General features: G+C 32.3%; 1 protein-coding gene across 8 annotated transcripts in view; it reads left to right on the forward strand.

The window, feature by feature from the left end:
• The window catches only part of Atg4c (autophagy related 4C cysteine peptidase), a 92,677-nt gene that overhangs the window by 59,698 nt on the left and 18,448 nt on the right, over positions 1 to 14,531 (forward strand). For 7 of the 8 annotated variants that reach the window (XM_013363980.4, XM_021734828.3, XM_013363979.4 and 4 more), the window contains exon 11: positions 6,255 to 6,374. The exons of the other annotated variant lie outside the window; for it this stretch is intronic. In XM_013363980.4, the coding sequence (XP_013219434.2) occupies positions 6,255 to 6,374 (120 nt within the window). The remainder of the gene's footprint in view (positions 1 to 6,254; positions 6,375 to 14,531) is intronic. 8 annotated transcript variants of the gene reach the window in all.

The raw sequence follows: 14,531 nt of genomic DNA on the forward strand, positions 1-14,531 counted from the left end.
TTAAACCTTAACCTCTAGTTTAGGAGTTTTTAGGAGCTTAGTTGAAATCTAATATTTGTTTTAGCTTATATTTTGTACCTTTTTTCCTCTTAAATTGGTCATTTTATGATCCATGTTTTAATTGAGAAAATTTTGAGAGCTCTTAAGTGTTTTCCCAGTAAATAGTTTTACAAACTAAAATAATTTTTTCAGAATATGATAATTTAAATCAATTCAGCAGCATGGGTCACTAATACATGAAGGCTTGGCAAGTTGGAAATGTGGTTAAGTTTTTTGTTTTAGTAATAACTTTCTAGCTAATATTAATACTTACTAGTATTTAAGGGATAGATTATGAAAATAAACTGCAAGATATAATCTGGTTTAGAAAGAAACATTATGATATAATGTCACAGCCTTTGTAAATTATTTCCTCAACTAAAATATAAGCATCTTGAGGCCAGAGATCAGGTTTTTTTTTTTTCATTGTTAGCAACTTGCATGTAAACTTTAGATATTTGCTAGTTAGTTGATTTAATTGAGGTGAGACACCACAGAATTGTGCTATATGAACTGTATCATTATTCTCTCTCTCTTTGCATTTTGGTCTTGAGGCACTGATTCTTATATCTAAGTTATATTTACATTTATCTGTACCAAACTGATAGTAGATATTTGAGATTCAGATGGAAAATTGTTCATAGCATTTTAGTATTACTTAAAATAGGCAAATTAAAAGATTATGGGTCTTAATAATTTTGGCCAATAGAGAGTGAGACACTATCTAATATTTTGAGAGGTTCTGCAAAGGGACCAGGTTAGTGAATATACTGATTATGTCTAAGCAATTAAGATTAGAAAGGTTGCAGTTCATTATTGGGAGTCTGGCAACTGTCTAGGAGTGAGTCAGATTAATAAAAGCTTGAAATAGGATAGTGGTAGTAAAAATTGAAAGAATTGATTTAAAGATTTTACTTTGATATGTCAAGAGCTTTGTAATGTTTTGAACAACCAATAAAAAAAAGAAAAAAAAAGATTTTACTTTGATGAAATTAAGTACATTAAAGTCAGAAGAACTTATTCCTTATATACTGGAACACTAATATAGTTGATTTGATGTTATATTTTTGAGTTTCTGGAAGACTGTCTGAACCTGTATGAGTAATTCCTATTAAAAGTTTTTTACTTTTCTCCAGTGCACAGATTTATCTTAGATTGTGTAATTAAAAGCATCATTTATTTTCCCAGAAAAATATAAAAATCTTAGCAAGTTGTCTATCTTTTTCCAGGAATGAAATTATACTTTCTGCTTTTTGTTACATTTTAAGTTTACAGTGTTCCAAGTAACTACCTATATTATTAAGTACCTTATATTGCTAACCATCCTTGCTTTGGTCTATTGGTTGTATGTGTATATGGTATTGAAATTTTGCAACTGATGTTATAAAGTTATAGTAGTAGAAGTAGTACTTTTCTAAGATTGAACCCAAAGATGCTCTGCCACGGGTTACATTCCCAGCCCTTTTCATTTTTTTTTTTTTTTTGAGATAAGTTCTTACTAAATTGCTTAGCATCTCACTAAGTAGTTGAGACTGGCTTTGAACTTTGAACTTAAGATCCTCCTGTTTCTGCCTCCTGAGTTGATGAGATTACAGGTGTGTACCACCTTGCCTGGCTTCGTACTTCAGTTATTAAAATCATTTTTGTGGGCAATACTTTTTAAAACCAATACTTCTTGTGTTCAATAGATGAAGAGATTCCTTTTTTGATATTCTCTCCAATTCCATGTAATAATTGCTTATAGTCCTGGTATTTTAAATGAGTGCCCTAAATTCAGTAATATTGTGAAAATTTCAGTAGAATGGTAACAGAATATAAGATTGAAAAAGATATTTAAATAGATTATACCTTTTGTTATTATTCTTACGGTATTAAATTCCTACACTTCTAGAGTTGAATTTTTATCATTTTTTAAAATATTTTATTTACATTTTAGTTTTCGGCAGACACAACCTCTTTGTTTGTGTGTGGTGCTGAGGATTGAACCCGGGCCTCACCCATGCCAGGGGAGCGCGCTACCGCTTAAGCCACATCCCCAGCCCCCTGAACTTTTAATCATTTGAAACCACATGAGATAACTCATTTCTTTCTGTTTTACTTATCATTTGTTGAGCTCTTTCTGGGTGTAAAATTTTCTGTGAACTCTCTTCTTCTGTATAACTCCAAATGCTTTGATTATATATATTTCTACTGAATTTTTAACTCTTGAAATGCAGCCTTATAGAATATATTAGTATATACTGTTGAGTTAATATATACTTTAGAGCTTCTATACTACCTGTTAAGAAACTCTTCCTTGAGTATCTTCAAAAAACATGGAGGTTATGTTTAGATTCTGAGCCCAGTAGGGAGGATATGGCAGAGATATTCTTGGTCAGCACTGAGGAATGGGACACACAGTTCAGTGTGAGGGTACATTTTAATATGTAAACTCACACTCTATAATTTTTATACAGATAATGGAGTTCAAAAAAGCAGCTTTAACAACCTTAAAAAAGTCATGAAAGGATAACTTGAAATTATAGAAGAGTGGGAAGAAGTCAGATGGGCTTTAGCAGTGAGGGTAGTTGAATTGTGGATTTCCATTGTCAGTGGTTTGCATAGGGCGGAGTTTCAGTTGATGGAGTGGAAGGACTAGTGGATGGATATATATATATATGAATGATGTGTATGTGTGCATCAATGTATTTACATATACACATACAGTATATTTATCATATAACTACTATGTATGTAGATGCATTTATATATAATATACATTTATAAATACATAGATACATATATAAATATATAAATGTAACACATTTATATATACATATATGTGTATATACATATGCATATGTGTGTGTGTGTATATATATATAAAATCAATGAATTAACTTTTGTAAACAGGGAATATTGGTTCATATTTTCTTTTTTTTTAATATTTATATTTTAGTTGTAGGTGGACACAATATCTTTATTTCATTTTTATGTGATGCTGAGGATTGAACCCAGTGCCTCATGTATACTAGGTGGGCATGCTACCACTGAGCCACAACTCTAGCCCCTGGTTTATATTTTGTAATGTATATTTTTAGTTGTAGATGGATACAATATCTTTATTGGTAACAGAATATAAGATTGAAAAAGATATTTAAATAGATTATATCCTTTGTTATTATTCTTAACAGTATTTATTTTTATGTGGTGCTGGGGATCAAACCCAATGCCTCACACTTGCTAGGCAAGCGCTCTACCACTGAGCCATAACCACAGCCTGGTTCATATTTTTAATGCATGTTTTCAGAATGACAATTTCTAATTCTTAACAAGTAACCAAAGTTTTCTTACCTTGTTTAAAAAGTAAGAAAAGCCCTATTAATAGATATGCTACGCTGTTCTGATTCCTGGGTCCTCAATTCCAAGTACCAGATTTTACGAGGTTCATATGGTGGTGACTGTTTTAATCTTTCTAGTAATCTTGGAAATAGTGGCATGAAAGTCACTAGGTAGATGAATAAGTGAATTTGTCAGTGAAGATATACACTGTAAGCCACACATGGGAATTGCAGTTGGTAGAAGTTACTTTTTTAGAAAGGGTGTTCTCAGACTACCTTAAAAAAGCTTCCTCTAAATTTCCAAAATAGCATTCTTATACCTAAAAATATTCATTTTAATATTATTTATATGTTTAGGTAATAAAATCTACTATTCCAAATAATAAACTTACAACTGCTTGGCATTTAAGTAGGTGCCTAGTAACTATTTTTTGAGGCAATGAATAGTGTGTTAAAAAACAAAATAAATGGGAATTGACTCTTCCTGACCATTTTCCCCCCAGAAATGCATTGTATTATCATGGAAGCATAAGTAATGAACATTCCCTAAAATGTGTTTGTGAAATAGAAGCAGCTGTTCTTATCAAACCTCATAATAAAAAGAATTAAATCATAAGTGCATAGCTTAAAGAATTACCACAAAGTGAACATAGCCTTGTATGCCACTTAGGAAAATACTTTGAAATTCTAACCTTTATTTTTTGCAATTAACAAAAATGGTTCTGAATTATAAATTAATATTGGTTTGACTTCATAATCTTGGGTAAACAGAACAATATAATTTTAAGTGACATAAAATGCCTCTCTATAATGAGTCCTAAAACTCATGTAGTTACATCCAGTAGTAATTTTAGCTTTCAGATTTATGTCTGTGCTTTTGTGAATAATTTTAAAAAGTTCTTTGTAGGTTTCAAAGTAACCATAGATAATAATTTAGTGTTTGTCATAATTATCTATTATGATTGAAATAATACAGTAAAATATAAGTGAGCTTATTTTAGTTAGTGTTACTGGTTTCTACATGAAAACTTATTGGTGCTTTAGTATAGAACAGCCTAATAGATGAATTAAAAAACATATTGTTGAACCTTGTATACACTTTTTGGGCAAACTAAAGAAACATTCCTAGTTGCTGGCTTTGCAATCAGCTTGGCAAATGGCTATTTTTAGACAAGTTGTATGTAGAATGATTTCTTGTGAGTATGATTTAGAAATGTGTCTTATATCCTAATATAGTCCTGTGAATTTGTTAAGTAACAGGCTTACTTAGCTTTTTTGTGCCTTTCCAGATCTGTTTTAAATATCTATTTACAAATAAAATGAGTGAAATATTAAGAATAGTCCAATAAGATAATACTTGTGTTGACTTGTACCCTGGAGGTTCTAGTTTAGGTAGGTTGGATCTCACTATGTAAAGTAAGTGTTAGCTAAGCATTTTGTTGAAGTCAGAGTTTTGAAAAACTAATTTCATCTATATTTACTGATGTATTTATTGTTGGATTTGAATCTAATATACATTTGAACTATTTTTAAGGGAAAAATCAGTCAAATGTATGCATTTTGCATCTTCCCTGGTGCTAATATGTCACAGTAATTGGATGACTAGGATGTAGGGAGACAGAAAAATATAATTTTGATTTACTATGAATATAACAAATGGGATAGCCTATACTTTTGTACATTTTAATAGATAGTTTCAAGTTAAAATCCCTTAGTTTTAACGCACTGAATATAGGGAAATATTAAGTTTATGAGTTCAAATACAGCTGAGATTATTTCCTAATTTAAAATTATAAAATACACAATGGAGAATTTCCTACATTTGTCTTCCATCTGCAGTTCCTTAAACTTGTTAAATTTTTGTATGATCTATAGAGTCCATGCAAATATCAACAAATATTAATATATATAGTATTATATCCTTCTAATTTTACATGGACTTTAAAAAAATACTTAACAGAAAAGCACTTGGAAGCATGATTTTTAAGAATGAGATACCCAAGCATTCATATATTAATTTATATATATATATATGTGTGTGTATATATATCTGTATATAATGAAAATATATATATATATAAAATATTTTAAACATAGTATCAAAAGTATGGTGGTGAAGAACAAAAATATTGCAATGATTAGCTCTATATTCAGCCCTTTTCCTACTATTGTATTCCTTAAAGATATTAAACCCCATAAATAAACAAATCCCATTAGTGAGAGGAGAGAAACAAGGGCAGCCTGCCCAACCTGTTTACAACTGTGGTACTGAGACAACTTGAGAGAAGCAAACTAAGACAGACAAGAGGACTGGTGAAAAAGAGGGCAAGGAACATAACAAGGCAGTTTTCACAAGAGCAAATTGAAGAATATGCAGTTATGTACTGTAAAATTGGTAAAACTCTTGTCAAGTTGTTTTCTTTTCATATCAATACAAGGTTTACATCAGTCTGCTTTTTATTTGCTTTAAAAGCCTGGATATTAAAAGGTTTGTAAGCATTAAACAAGGAATCTCTTACTAGACAGACTTAAGTTCAACTTCATAGAAATGGCTAACTGGATTCTAAACCTTGTACTAGCCCCTGATGTCACTCAGTGGCGCCATTTTTCTTCCCTTCTCCAAGTGTTAGAAAAGCATACCAACTTCTACACACTTCCTTTCTTTTGTATATTAATACTAATGTCACATAAGGTGTAGATTTGGTGAATTAAATATATACCATGTTGGCTCGTGTTTTACACTTTTGGGGAGTGGGAAAGACTAAAATACCATTTGAAAAATGTGTTTATAGTTTTGAGAAAAAGCTAGATAACGAAGCTTAACTAGCATTCTTGTATATACTTAAGTTCACCAAGTAAATATAAATTAATCCTAAAAAAGTTTTAAAATTACAGACATTCCACTGCCCTTCTCCCAAAAAGATGTCGTTTCGAAAAATGGATCCTAGCTGTACAATAGGATTTTACTGTCGAAATGTTAAGGACTTCGAACGAGCTTCTGAAGAAATAACTAAGGTACCTGCATTTAAAATATAATAACATTTATAAATGACTTGATTTTTATTAGAGACGGTCTGTTAGAAGACAGGAATCTTTAAATTATGATATTTTGTAAAACTTTAACCTTTAATGTTAATTTTATTAAGAGTATTGTGAATCAGAAAATAAAACTATGTGAGGAGTCTGTGACCAGGTCAAAGTATTGATTGTTCCACTAGGTGGCACTGTTGAAATAAAAATCCTCAAATTGTAGAAATGGGCAAGCAATTGGGTTATATTCTATTTGAAGAGGATTTAAAAGGGCAATCCCTTAGGGGCAGAAAAAAATTAATGAAGTATTTGATCAAGCCAAATTGTGCATTATTTCTTGTTAGTCCAAGTGCTTCTTTTATTTTTTTAAAGAGAAATGGTATTTTTGGATTCCTCAGAACTGCTTTATCAAATGAGCTGTGTTGTTACCTTCCAATAAGCTTGTCTAATCTGATTTATTCTACTTGCTGAATCTTTGAAACAGATTTATTTAACTTTTTTTTCATTACCTTTAAACTTCTGCATGTTTTTGGTGTTTGAGTACTGTTAAAACATGTAGAGAGCTTTAATCCATGTCTACTATATTTCCTACTAGAAAATAAAAAAGATTATTTATTTAAGAAGTAAGTGTAACTGGACAGGTCTCTTTATTAGCACCAGTAGTTATAGATTATCCTTTTACGTAAAGCCAGTACTAGAAGCATTTTTAGTAATTCTTAACTTGGGCTCAGATATAGTAGTAATTTATTACTCTTTTATTTACAGTTAATTTTATTTGGAAAAATGGACATAATAGGTTGAAATTTTATTTTCACAATATAAAAATAGAATAATAATAAGTTGAAGTTTTATTTTCAAAATATAAAAATGGAATAAAAAGGTTAAGTAAAGAATCTTTTTAAAGATTAGGTTTAGTTCACTTGACCTGCCATGTGAAAAAGGAAATTTAACAGGAATATGACAAAAATAAATGAGGAGAGGAGAAAATTAGATATGGGAGAACCTTTCCCTATTATTAATTTCTCACAGTTGTTGTCTTTTTATTCTTCCTTTCAACATGAAGGCCTCGGTGAACAGAAAAAAAAATATATTTTCCATTTCCTTCTCCTTTATTACTTGAAATTAGTGTTTACACTTGAATATTTTAGTCTGATAGTTCTTTGTCTTTGTAAAGTGTCACAAATCCAGATGATATTGTGATGTACATTAATGTTGATGAACATTTCCATTAAAAAGTCCCATTTCTCTATTTTCATGAATTTATTTTCTATTTACAATAAGATAAATGTATTTAAAATAACAGAGCGGGCTACTCCTAGAATAGAAGCAAACCAAATTATTATGACCAAATTCTTAAAAATTTACAAGTGAGTTGTATATTGATCTATTCTAATTAACAACAGATATTATAGTTTTTACACTGGAAAAATAATAAATTATTATTCTTGATCATCAAAGTAATATGCACTCTTAAGGCAGAGAGTAACAATGTTGAAATGTCTTTTGAAAGCACTGAGAATTTTGTAAGAATCAATGAACTTTGCTGTTCTTTAAGAACTTTTTTAGCAATATCCAGGACTCATTTTGTCAATTAATAATTTGGTCATTTACTTTTGCTTGGGTAGTTGTAAGTTGTTTTTCTTTTTTTCTAAAAACTGAATTTGCCATTTTCAGTTTAACTATTTTATTTTCTTCTCTTGAAAATTAAAACAATTTTAAAAATACTTGTTTCTTTCTTTTTTCTTTTTTTTTGTTTTAATTAGATACACATGATAGTACAATGATCTTGACATATCATACATTTGAATCAGATGGGATATAATTTCTCATTTTTCTGAGTGTACAGGTTGCAGAATTACATTGGTCATGCAGTCACGTATATACCCACAGCAATAATAAAAATACTTGTTTCTATGTAGGATGTATTTTCAGGTTTCTCACTTTGAAAATGAAGCTAGGTAGTCCAGAGTCTCAGGTTTAATTTGTAATGCCCAATAAATGAATATTCTAATAATTCTTTATGCTGTGTAATATTTAAAGTATTAACATAAAATTGTTAAACAAATTCAGTGTTTAACAGAGTTCAGTCCATCAAGTATCTGATTAACTATTATATAAAATGACCAAGATATTATCCTCACTTTTGAACAAGATATAAGACTTCTGCCCTCAAGTAACATTTATGCTTGAGGAGGGGGAATAAGACAAGTACACATATATTACAGTGAAATGATAAGCATCCGTACGGAAGTAGAAATGAATTGATGGGGGAAGCAAGAGTGTTGAAATGAGAAAGATGTCACATTCAAATTAAAAGTACTTTATTGTGATGGTGATATTTAAGATGAACCTTAAAGTATAGGCTTAATTTTCATTGACTTGGTGAGAGGGAAGGAGTACTTCAAGCTGAGATACTAATAAAAGTAAAGATACAGGTAAAGAGTGTAAAGTTTATCTAAACAATGGTGAATAATCCAATTTGTTAGTTGTCCAGTATATAAAAGGGGCAGGATTTCTTCTCACTATCTGAATCAGACTCCTATGTGTGGCCTGGGAGCCTCCATTTCTGTCTAGCAAGCCTCCCAAGTATTCTTATATATTAAATTTGAGAACCACTGTGTAAGACAGAACAACCTGAAGTGTGACACTTTGATGTTCTTTTTAGGTGGCACTAGGACAAACATTTTAATACTTATGTATTTATAGTGATATTAGATAATGTATCTTACATATTAAACATGATTTTTACTGGTTTTACAAGGCTATTTGAATTATATATGATGAAAAGAAAAATATTCATTAATCATACTAGAGATAGCACATGTAGTAAAAATAGTAAAGACAATATGTAAACATCCAAGGTTTAGGAAATATTGCTATGGAAATAGGAAAGGATGAAGTTAAGAAAAGTATGTTGAAATAATATTGTGAAGAAGTGTGAATGCCAGGCTAAAGAATTCTTTAATAATTAAATCTTTTCCCAGTCTTATTCTCTTTTTTTTCTTCCTAGTGGTAACTACTATCCTGAGTTAGTTTATCATATGCATACTTTATATATATTATAAACAGCACATCTTTGCATGTTATTAAACTTTTCACCAGTGATATTTTTATATAAAAAGATAAAGCTGGGCATAGTGGTGCACACCTATAATCCCAGCAGCTCGGGAAGCTGAGGCAGGAGGATAGTGAGTTCAAAGCCAATCTCAGCAACTTAGTGAGGCACTTAGCAACTCATTGAGACCCTGTCTCTAAATAAAATATTTAAAAGGGTGGGGATTTGGCTCAGTGGTTAAACACCCCAGTTTAAACCCTGGTACCAAAAAAAGAAAAAAAAGATACATATCTTTCTATAACTTTTTCACTTAACAGTGACTTACAGATTGTTGATATCTATACATTTTGGCCTATCTTGCACTGTTGAATAGTGGTCAATTCTACAATGTACTATTTAAACTTTCTTTTGTTGATGGTCACCTAACTTGTTTCCCAGAAGCAAAAATGACTTATTTAATTTTTAAATTACAAATAATAGTTTAAAGAATATTCATGCACATGCATATGTAACACTTTAACTAGGATTACATTAGATACACATTAGATACATTAGACATTGCTAGATATGTGTATTTTGAGGTTTGCTAGATATTGTCAGATACTCTTCAAAGTGATCATAAGAAGCACTGCTGAGAATTTTCAGTGCTTCACACCCTTACCAACACTTGATATTGTCAGATTTTAAAGATTTTAACCAATCTCATGGATAAAAATAAAATAGTATCTCTTTGTAGTTTTAATTTGCATTTCCCTGCTTGACAGTGAGGTTGAGTATCTTACTAAAGTTTATGGGCCCATTTGGTTCCTCTTTTATGAATTTCCTATTCATTTTCTTTCTCTCTTTTTCTATAGGAATGTTTAACTCGAAAAAAATCTTTATAATTTTGGATACTAAAACTTAGTTAACTCCATGTGTTGCAAATATATTCTTCTAGGCTACTATTTTTACTTGTTAATGTTTCTTTCATTTTAATGTAGTCAAATCAGTAAATCTTTTCCTTTATGTTTTTTGGATTTAGTATGAAAGAAATTTTAATAACCAAAAATCACAAATATACTCTCCTACATTCCCTCCAGAAGTTTTATGTTTTATATTGAGAACTCATATATTTTGATATAGGTACCTTCCACCTACCTCCTACCCACCAACACATGTGTGAATTTCATTTCCAACATGGATAAATGGTTATTTCAGCATCATTTACTAAAAAAGTCCAACTTTTCTTCGTTGATTTGTTATACCTTCTTTAAGCACCTTGACTAGATAGAACAGAAGCTGTGAGTTTGAAGAGAAAGGGATTGGTTTGAAAATCAGCAAGATCAAGCTACCACTTGGACTTGGGATCAAAGGAAAAGGAGAGCTCGGAAAGTCTGTTTTACATCTTGGTGATTAGGAGAAAAATGAACAGTTCATTAATTCAGCAAATATTTAAGTGCTTTTACCCCCACCATTCCACCAAAACTACTCTTCAAGGTCACTGGTAACCCCCACGTTGGTCAAGTCTTAGTTTTCATCTTACTTGTTCTAATGGAAGCCGTTAGCATACCTGAACACCTCCTTCACCTTCATATACCTTCTTTAGTTGGTTTTCAGAGCCTCAGCTGCCTTGGTTTTCCTTAATGAGTTGCTGCTTCTTGCATCTTCTTGGGCTGTTCCCTCATCTCTTAAAGTTGGGTGAAAGTATACCATGGCCTAGTGTTTAGTTCCTAGTCTTTAGTTCTCATACCTTCTTTAGCATGGTGATCTCATCCAGTTACATAGCTTTAAATGTCAATTTGAAGAAAATCTTTATAATTTTGGATACTATGGGCTGGGGATGTGGCTCAAGCGGTAGCAGGCTTGCCTGACATGTGTGCGGCCCGGGTTCGATCCTCAGCACCACATACAAACAAAGATGTGTCCGCCGATAACTAAAAAATAAATATTAAAATTCTCTCTCTCTCTCTCTCTCTCTCTCTCTCTCTCTCTCTCTCTCTCTCTCTCTCTCTCTCTCTCCTTTCTCTCACTCTCTCTTTAAAAAAATAATTTTGGATACTAAAACTTAGTTAACTCCATGTGTTGCAAATATATTTAAAATTAAGTCAATTAAAACCAAGATCTTATCTTTACCCCAAACCTCTTTTCCAAATTATATATGTCCAGCTATCATTCAACATCCCTTGCATGTCTGATTTACCTATCCAAAAGTAAGTTCCTGGTCTTCCTTTTCTGCTTCTAGTTTTCCTTATCTCATTTGAAGAAAAATCTGTTTAGGCAAAAAGTCTTGGCATTACCTCCTTCCTATCTCTCACATTCCATAACCAATTATATGATCAAAATATATCTAGACTCAAGACTACTTTTCACCATCTCTATTGCTGCTATCCTGGTCTCAGACACCATCCTTAATAGTCCTCTTACTAATGTCCAAGACTTACTTCCTGCCCCATCCTATTTTCAATTCAATAGTCCCCTCCCCATGTTATCCTTTTAAAACATAAATCAAAGCACTGGTATATCCTAGAGCATCTACAATGGTGCCCAGCCCATACTAAGTGTTCACTTTAGACAGTGATTTCTGGAGCTGGATATGCTGTGGTGACAAGATAGTTATGACTCCTGGATTTATGAACTTTGTGGCATAGAGGAGAAGAGAACATTAAACATGCAACTGTATAACAAAAATCAAAAGCTCCATGAAGAAAAAAAAATACAGTGTTAAAAGAAAGAAAATAGAGACTTAATTTGAAAGTACAAAAGCATTTCAGAGTGTTTATTCATTACGTTATCATTAAGGATTTTAACTGGCCCATGAAACCTGCCACACATCGAGTAAGAAATCACCAAGAGAAGACTGAATGTTCTTCTAAATATTATGGGCCTAATTAACACAGTTTCATGACCTGCTTTCAGAATGCGTGAATGCCTTGAATCCGGAACAGGTAAAGTGAGCCTTTGTTTAGCATGGTGATCTTAGCACATTTCAGGTAGAGTTATGAATAGATTTTTATCTCACTGAAATGGTCACCTTTGGAATCTCTGTGGACAAGAGGCAAATCATCCAATTGAGGGAAGAATCAAGGGAAGTGGAATTTGATCAGGTGAATATGATGAAGTCTGATTTCCTGCAAGTGTTTTCAGAGTAACCACTGTTCCTGTCTATGCCTTTAGGAACTCTATGGAATAGTTCTATTTAACTTGTTTCTAATCTGTTAGTTTCATTTGTTTTCTTTCTCCCCCACCCCTGTCCCTCCCTCCCTCCCTCCCTTCCTATCCCTCCGTTGTGTCTTCATGCCCTTTTTTCCTTCCTTCATGGTTTTTGGTTGGTGTTTTGTCTTTGTTTTTGGTACTGGGGATTGAACCCAGTGTGCTTCACCATTGAGCTACATCCCTAGTCCTTTTTACTTTTTATTTTGAGACAGGGTTCCACCAAATTGCTGAGGCTGGCCTCAAAACCAAGATCTTCCTGAATCAGTCTCCCTGAGTAACTGGAATTAGAGCGGTGCACCACCATGCCTGTTTCCTACATGTTTTTTAAGTTACTGAAAGAAAGGGGATAAAAGTCTCCAATTGTGATTATGGAGTTGTCAATTTCTCCTGTTCTGGCCCTTTGTTTAATATATTTTGAGGCTATATTATTGGTCACATACAAATTTAGAATTGTTAGTCCTTCCTGTTGCTTTGAATCATTTTATAATCATTATGTCCCTCTATTTCTAATAATTTCTTGCATTTAATTTTTTTTGTGCTTTGTTGTCAACAGTTTGAATCCTGTAGGATTAAAATTTCTTGCATTTATTTAATAGTCACCTTACCCTTTCTGATGCCCTTTATTCCTTTCTTTATTATTCTGCTTTCTTCTCATTTTGCTTCTCTCTGAAAACCTTTCATTATTATTTCTTTTTTTCTTCATTATTATTTCTTTTAGTGCTTTTTGCTGGTGAAAAATTCTCTCTGTTTTTGCTTGTTTGACTGTATCTTTATTTTGCTTTCATTAAAATATTGAAACAATTGCAAATATACAGAAAAGTTGAAAATGTAATACATATAATTCTTTACTGTACTATTTGAGAGTTAGTTAATACCTGGTGTCCAGTTATCTATCAAAATCAGGAAAGTCACATAGTACATTTCTACCCTTCAAAAACTATACAAGCTTCACCACTTATCCTGGTAATGCTCTATGTAGCAAAATAATCCAGTTCAGAATATGTTGCATTTATATATCTTGAGTCTCCTTTAATCTAGATCAGTTTCTTTTCTTTCTTGACTTTTATGTGACCTTGATTTTTTTCTGAGAAAACAGAACACTTTTTTTAAAAAGAGGACACTTGAAAATTTTGTAGATTGTCTCCTTGGTTTGGGTTTATCTGATATTTTCTCATGAATTTCAGGTTCTACATTTTTGGTGTATCACAGAGGGGAATGCTATATTCTTCTCATTGCATTCCTTGATTGGCACTTGATTTGTCTTTTTATTGGTGAAGTTAACTTTAATCACTTGATTAAGGTGATTTCTACCAAGTTCCAGTCAGCTTTCAGTGTATTTAGTAGCCAGAGAGACTCCCTGCGTCCTGGATTGGATACCTCCTTTGCCCAGGCAAAAGCCCATCTAGTGGCTTAGAATGAATTATATGGGGAGGAAAGGGAAGAGGAGAGCCTGCTTTTTTAGTATTTATTATGGTTTGGATCTAGAGTGTCTTCCAAAGGCTCATGTGTGAATGGTTGGTCCCCAGTGCAGCAGTGTTCAGAAGTGGGACTCTTAGGAAGTGATTGGATCATGAGCTGTAACCTTATCAATGGATTAATCTATGGATGGATTCATAGTTGAAGGGAGGATTATGAGGTAATGGAAACTGTACGAGGTAAAACCTAGTAGAAGGAAATGAATCCTTGGGGACTGTATCTTGTTCCTAGTTTCTTCCTTCCCCATCCCTCTCTCTCCCTCCGTCTGCTTCCTGGCCACCATAAGGTGAGCAGCTCTTTTCCACCAAACCCTCTCTACTGCGATGCTGTGCCTTCCCACAGGCCTAGAGCAGTGGAACCAGCCAACCATAGACTGAAACTTCTGGGACCAAAAAGTCATTCCTTAGTTGAATTTCTCA

Source organism: Ictidomys tridecemlineatus, chromosome 11 (assembly GCF_052094955.1).
Source record: "Ictidomys tridecemlineatus isolate mIctTri1 chromosome 11, mIctTri1.hap1, whole genome shotgun sequence".
Lineage (NCBI taxonomy): Eukaryota > Metazoa > Chordata > Mammalia > Rodentia > Sciuridae > Ictidomys > Ictidomys tridecemlineatus.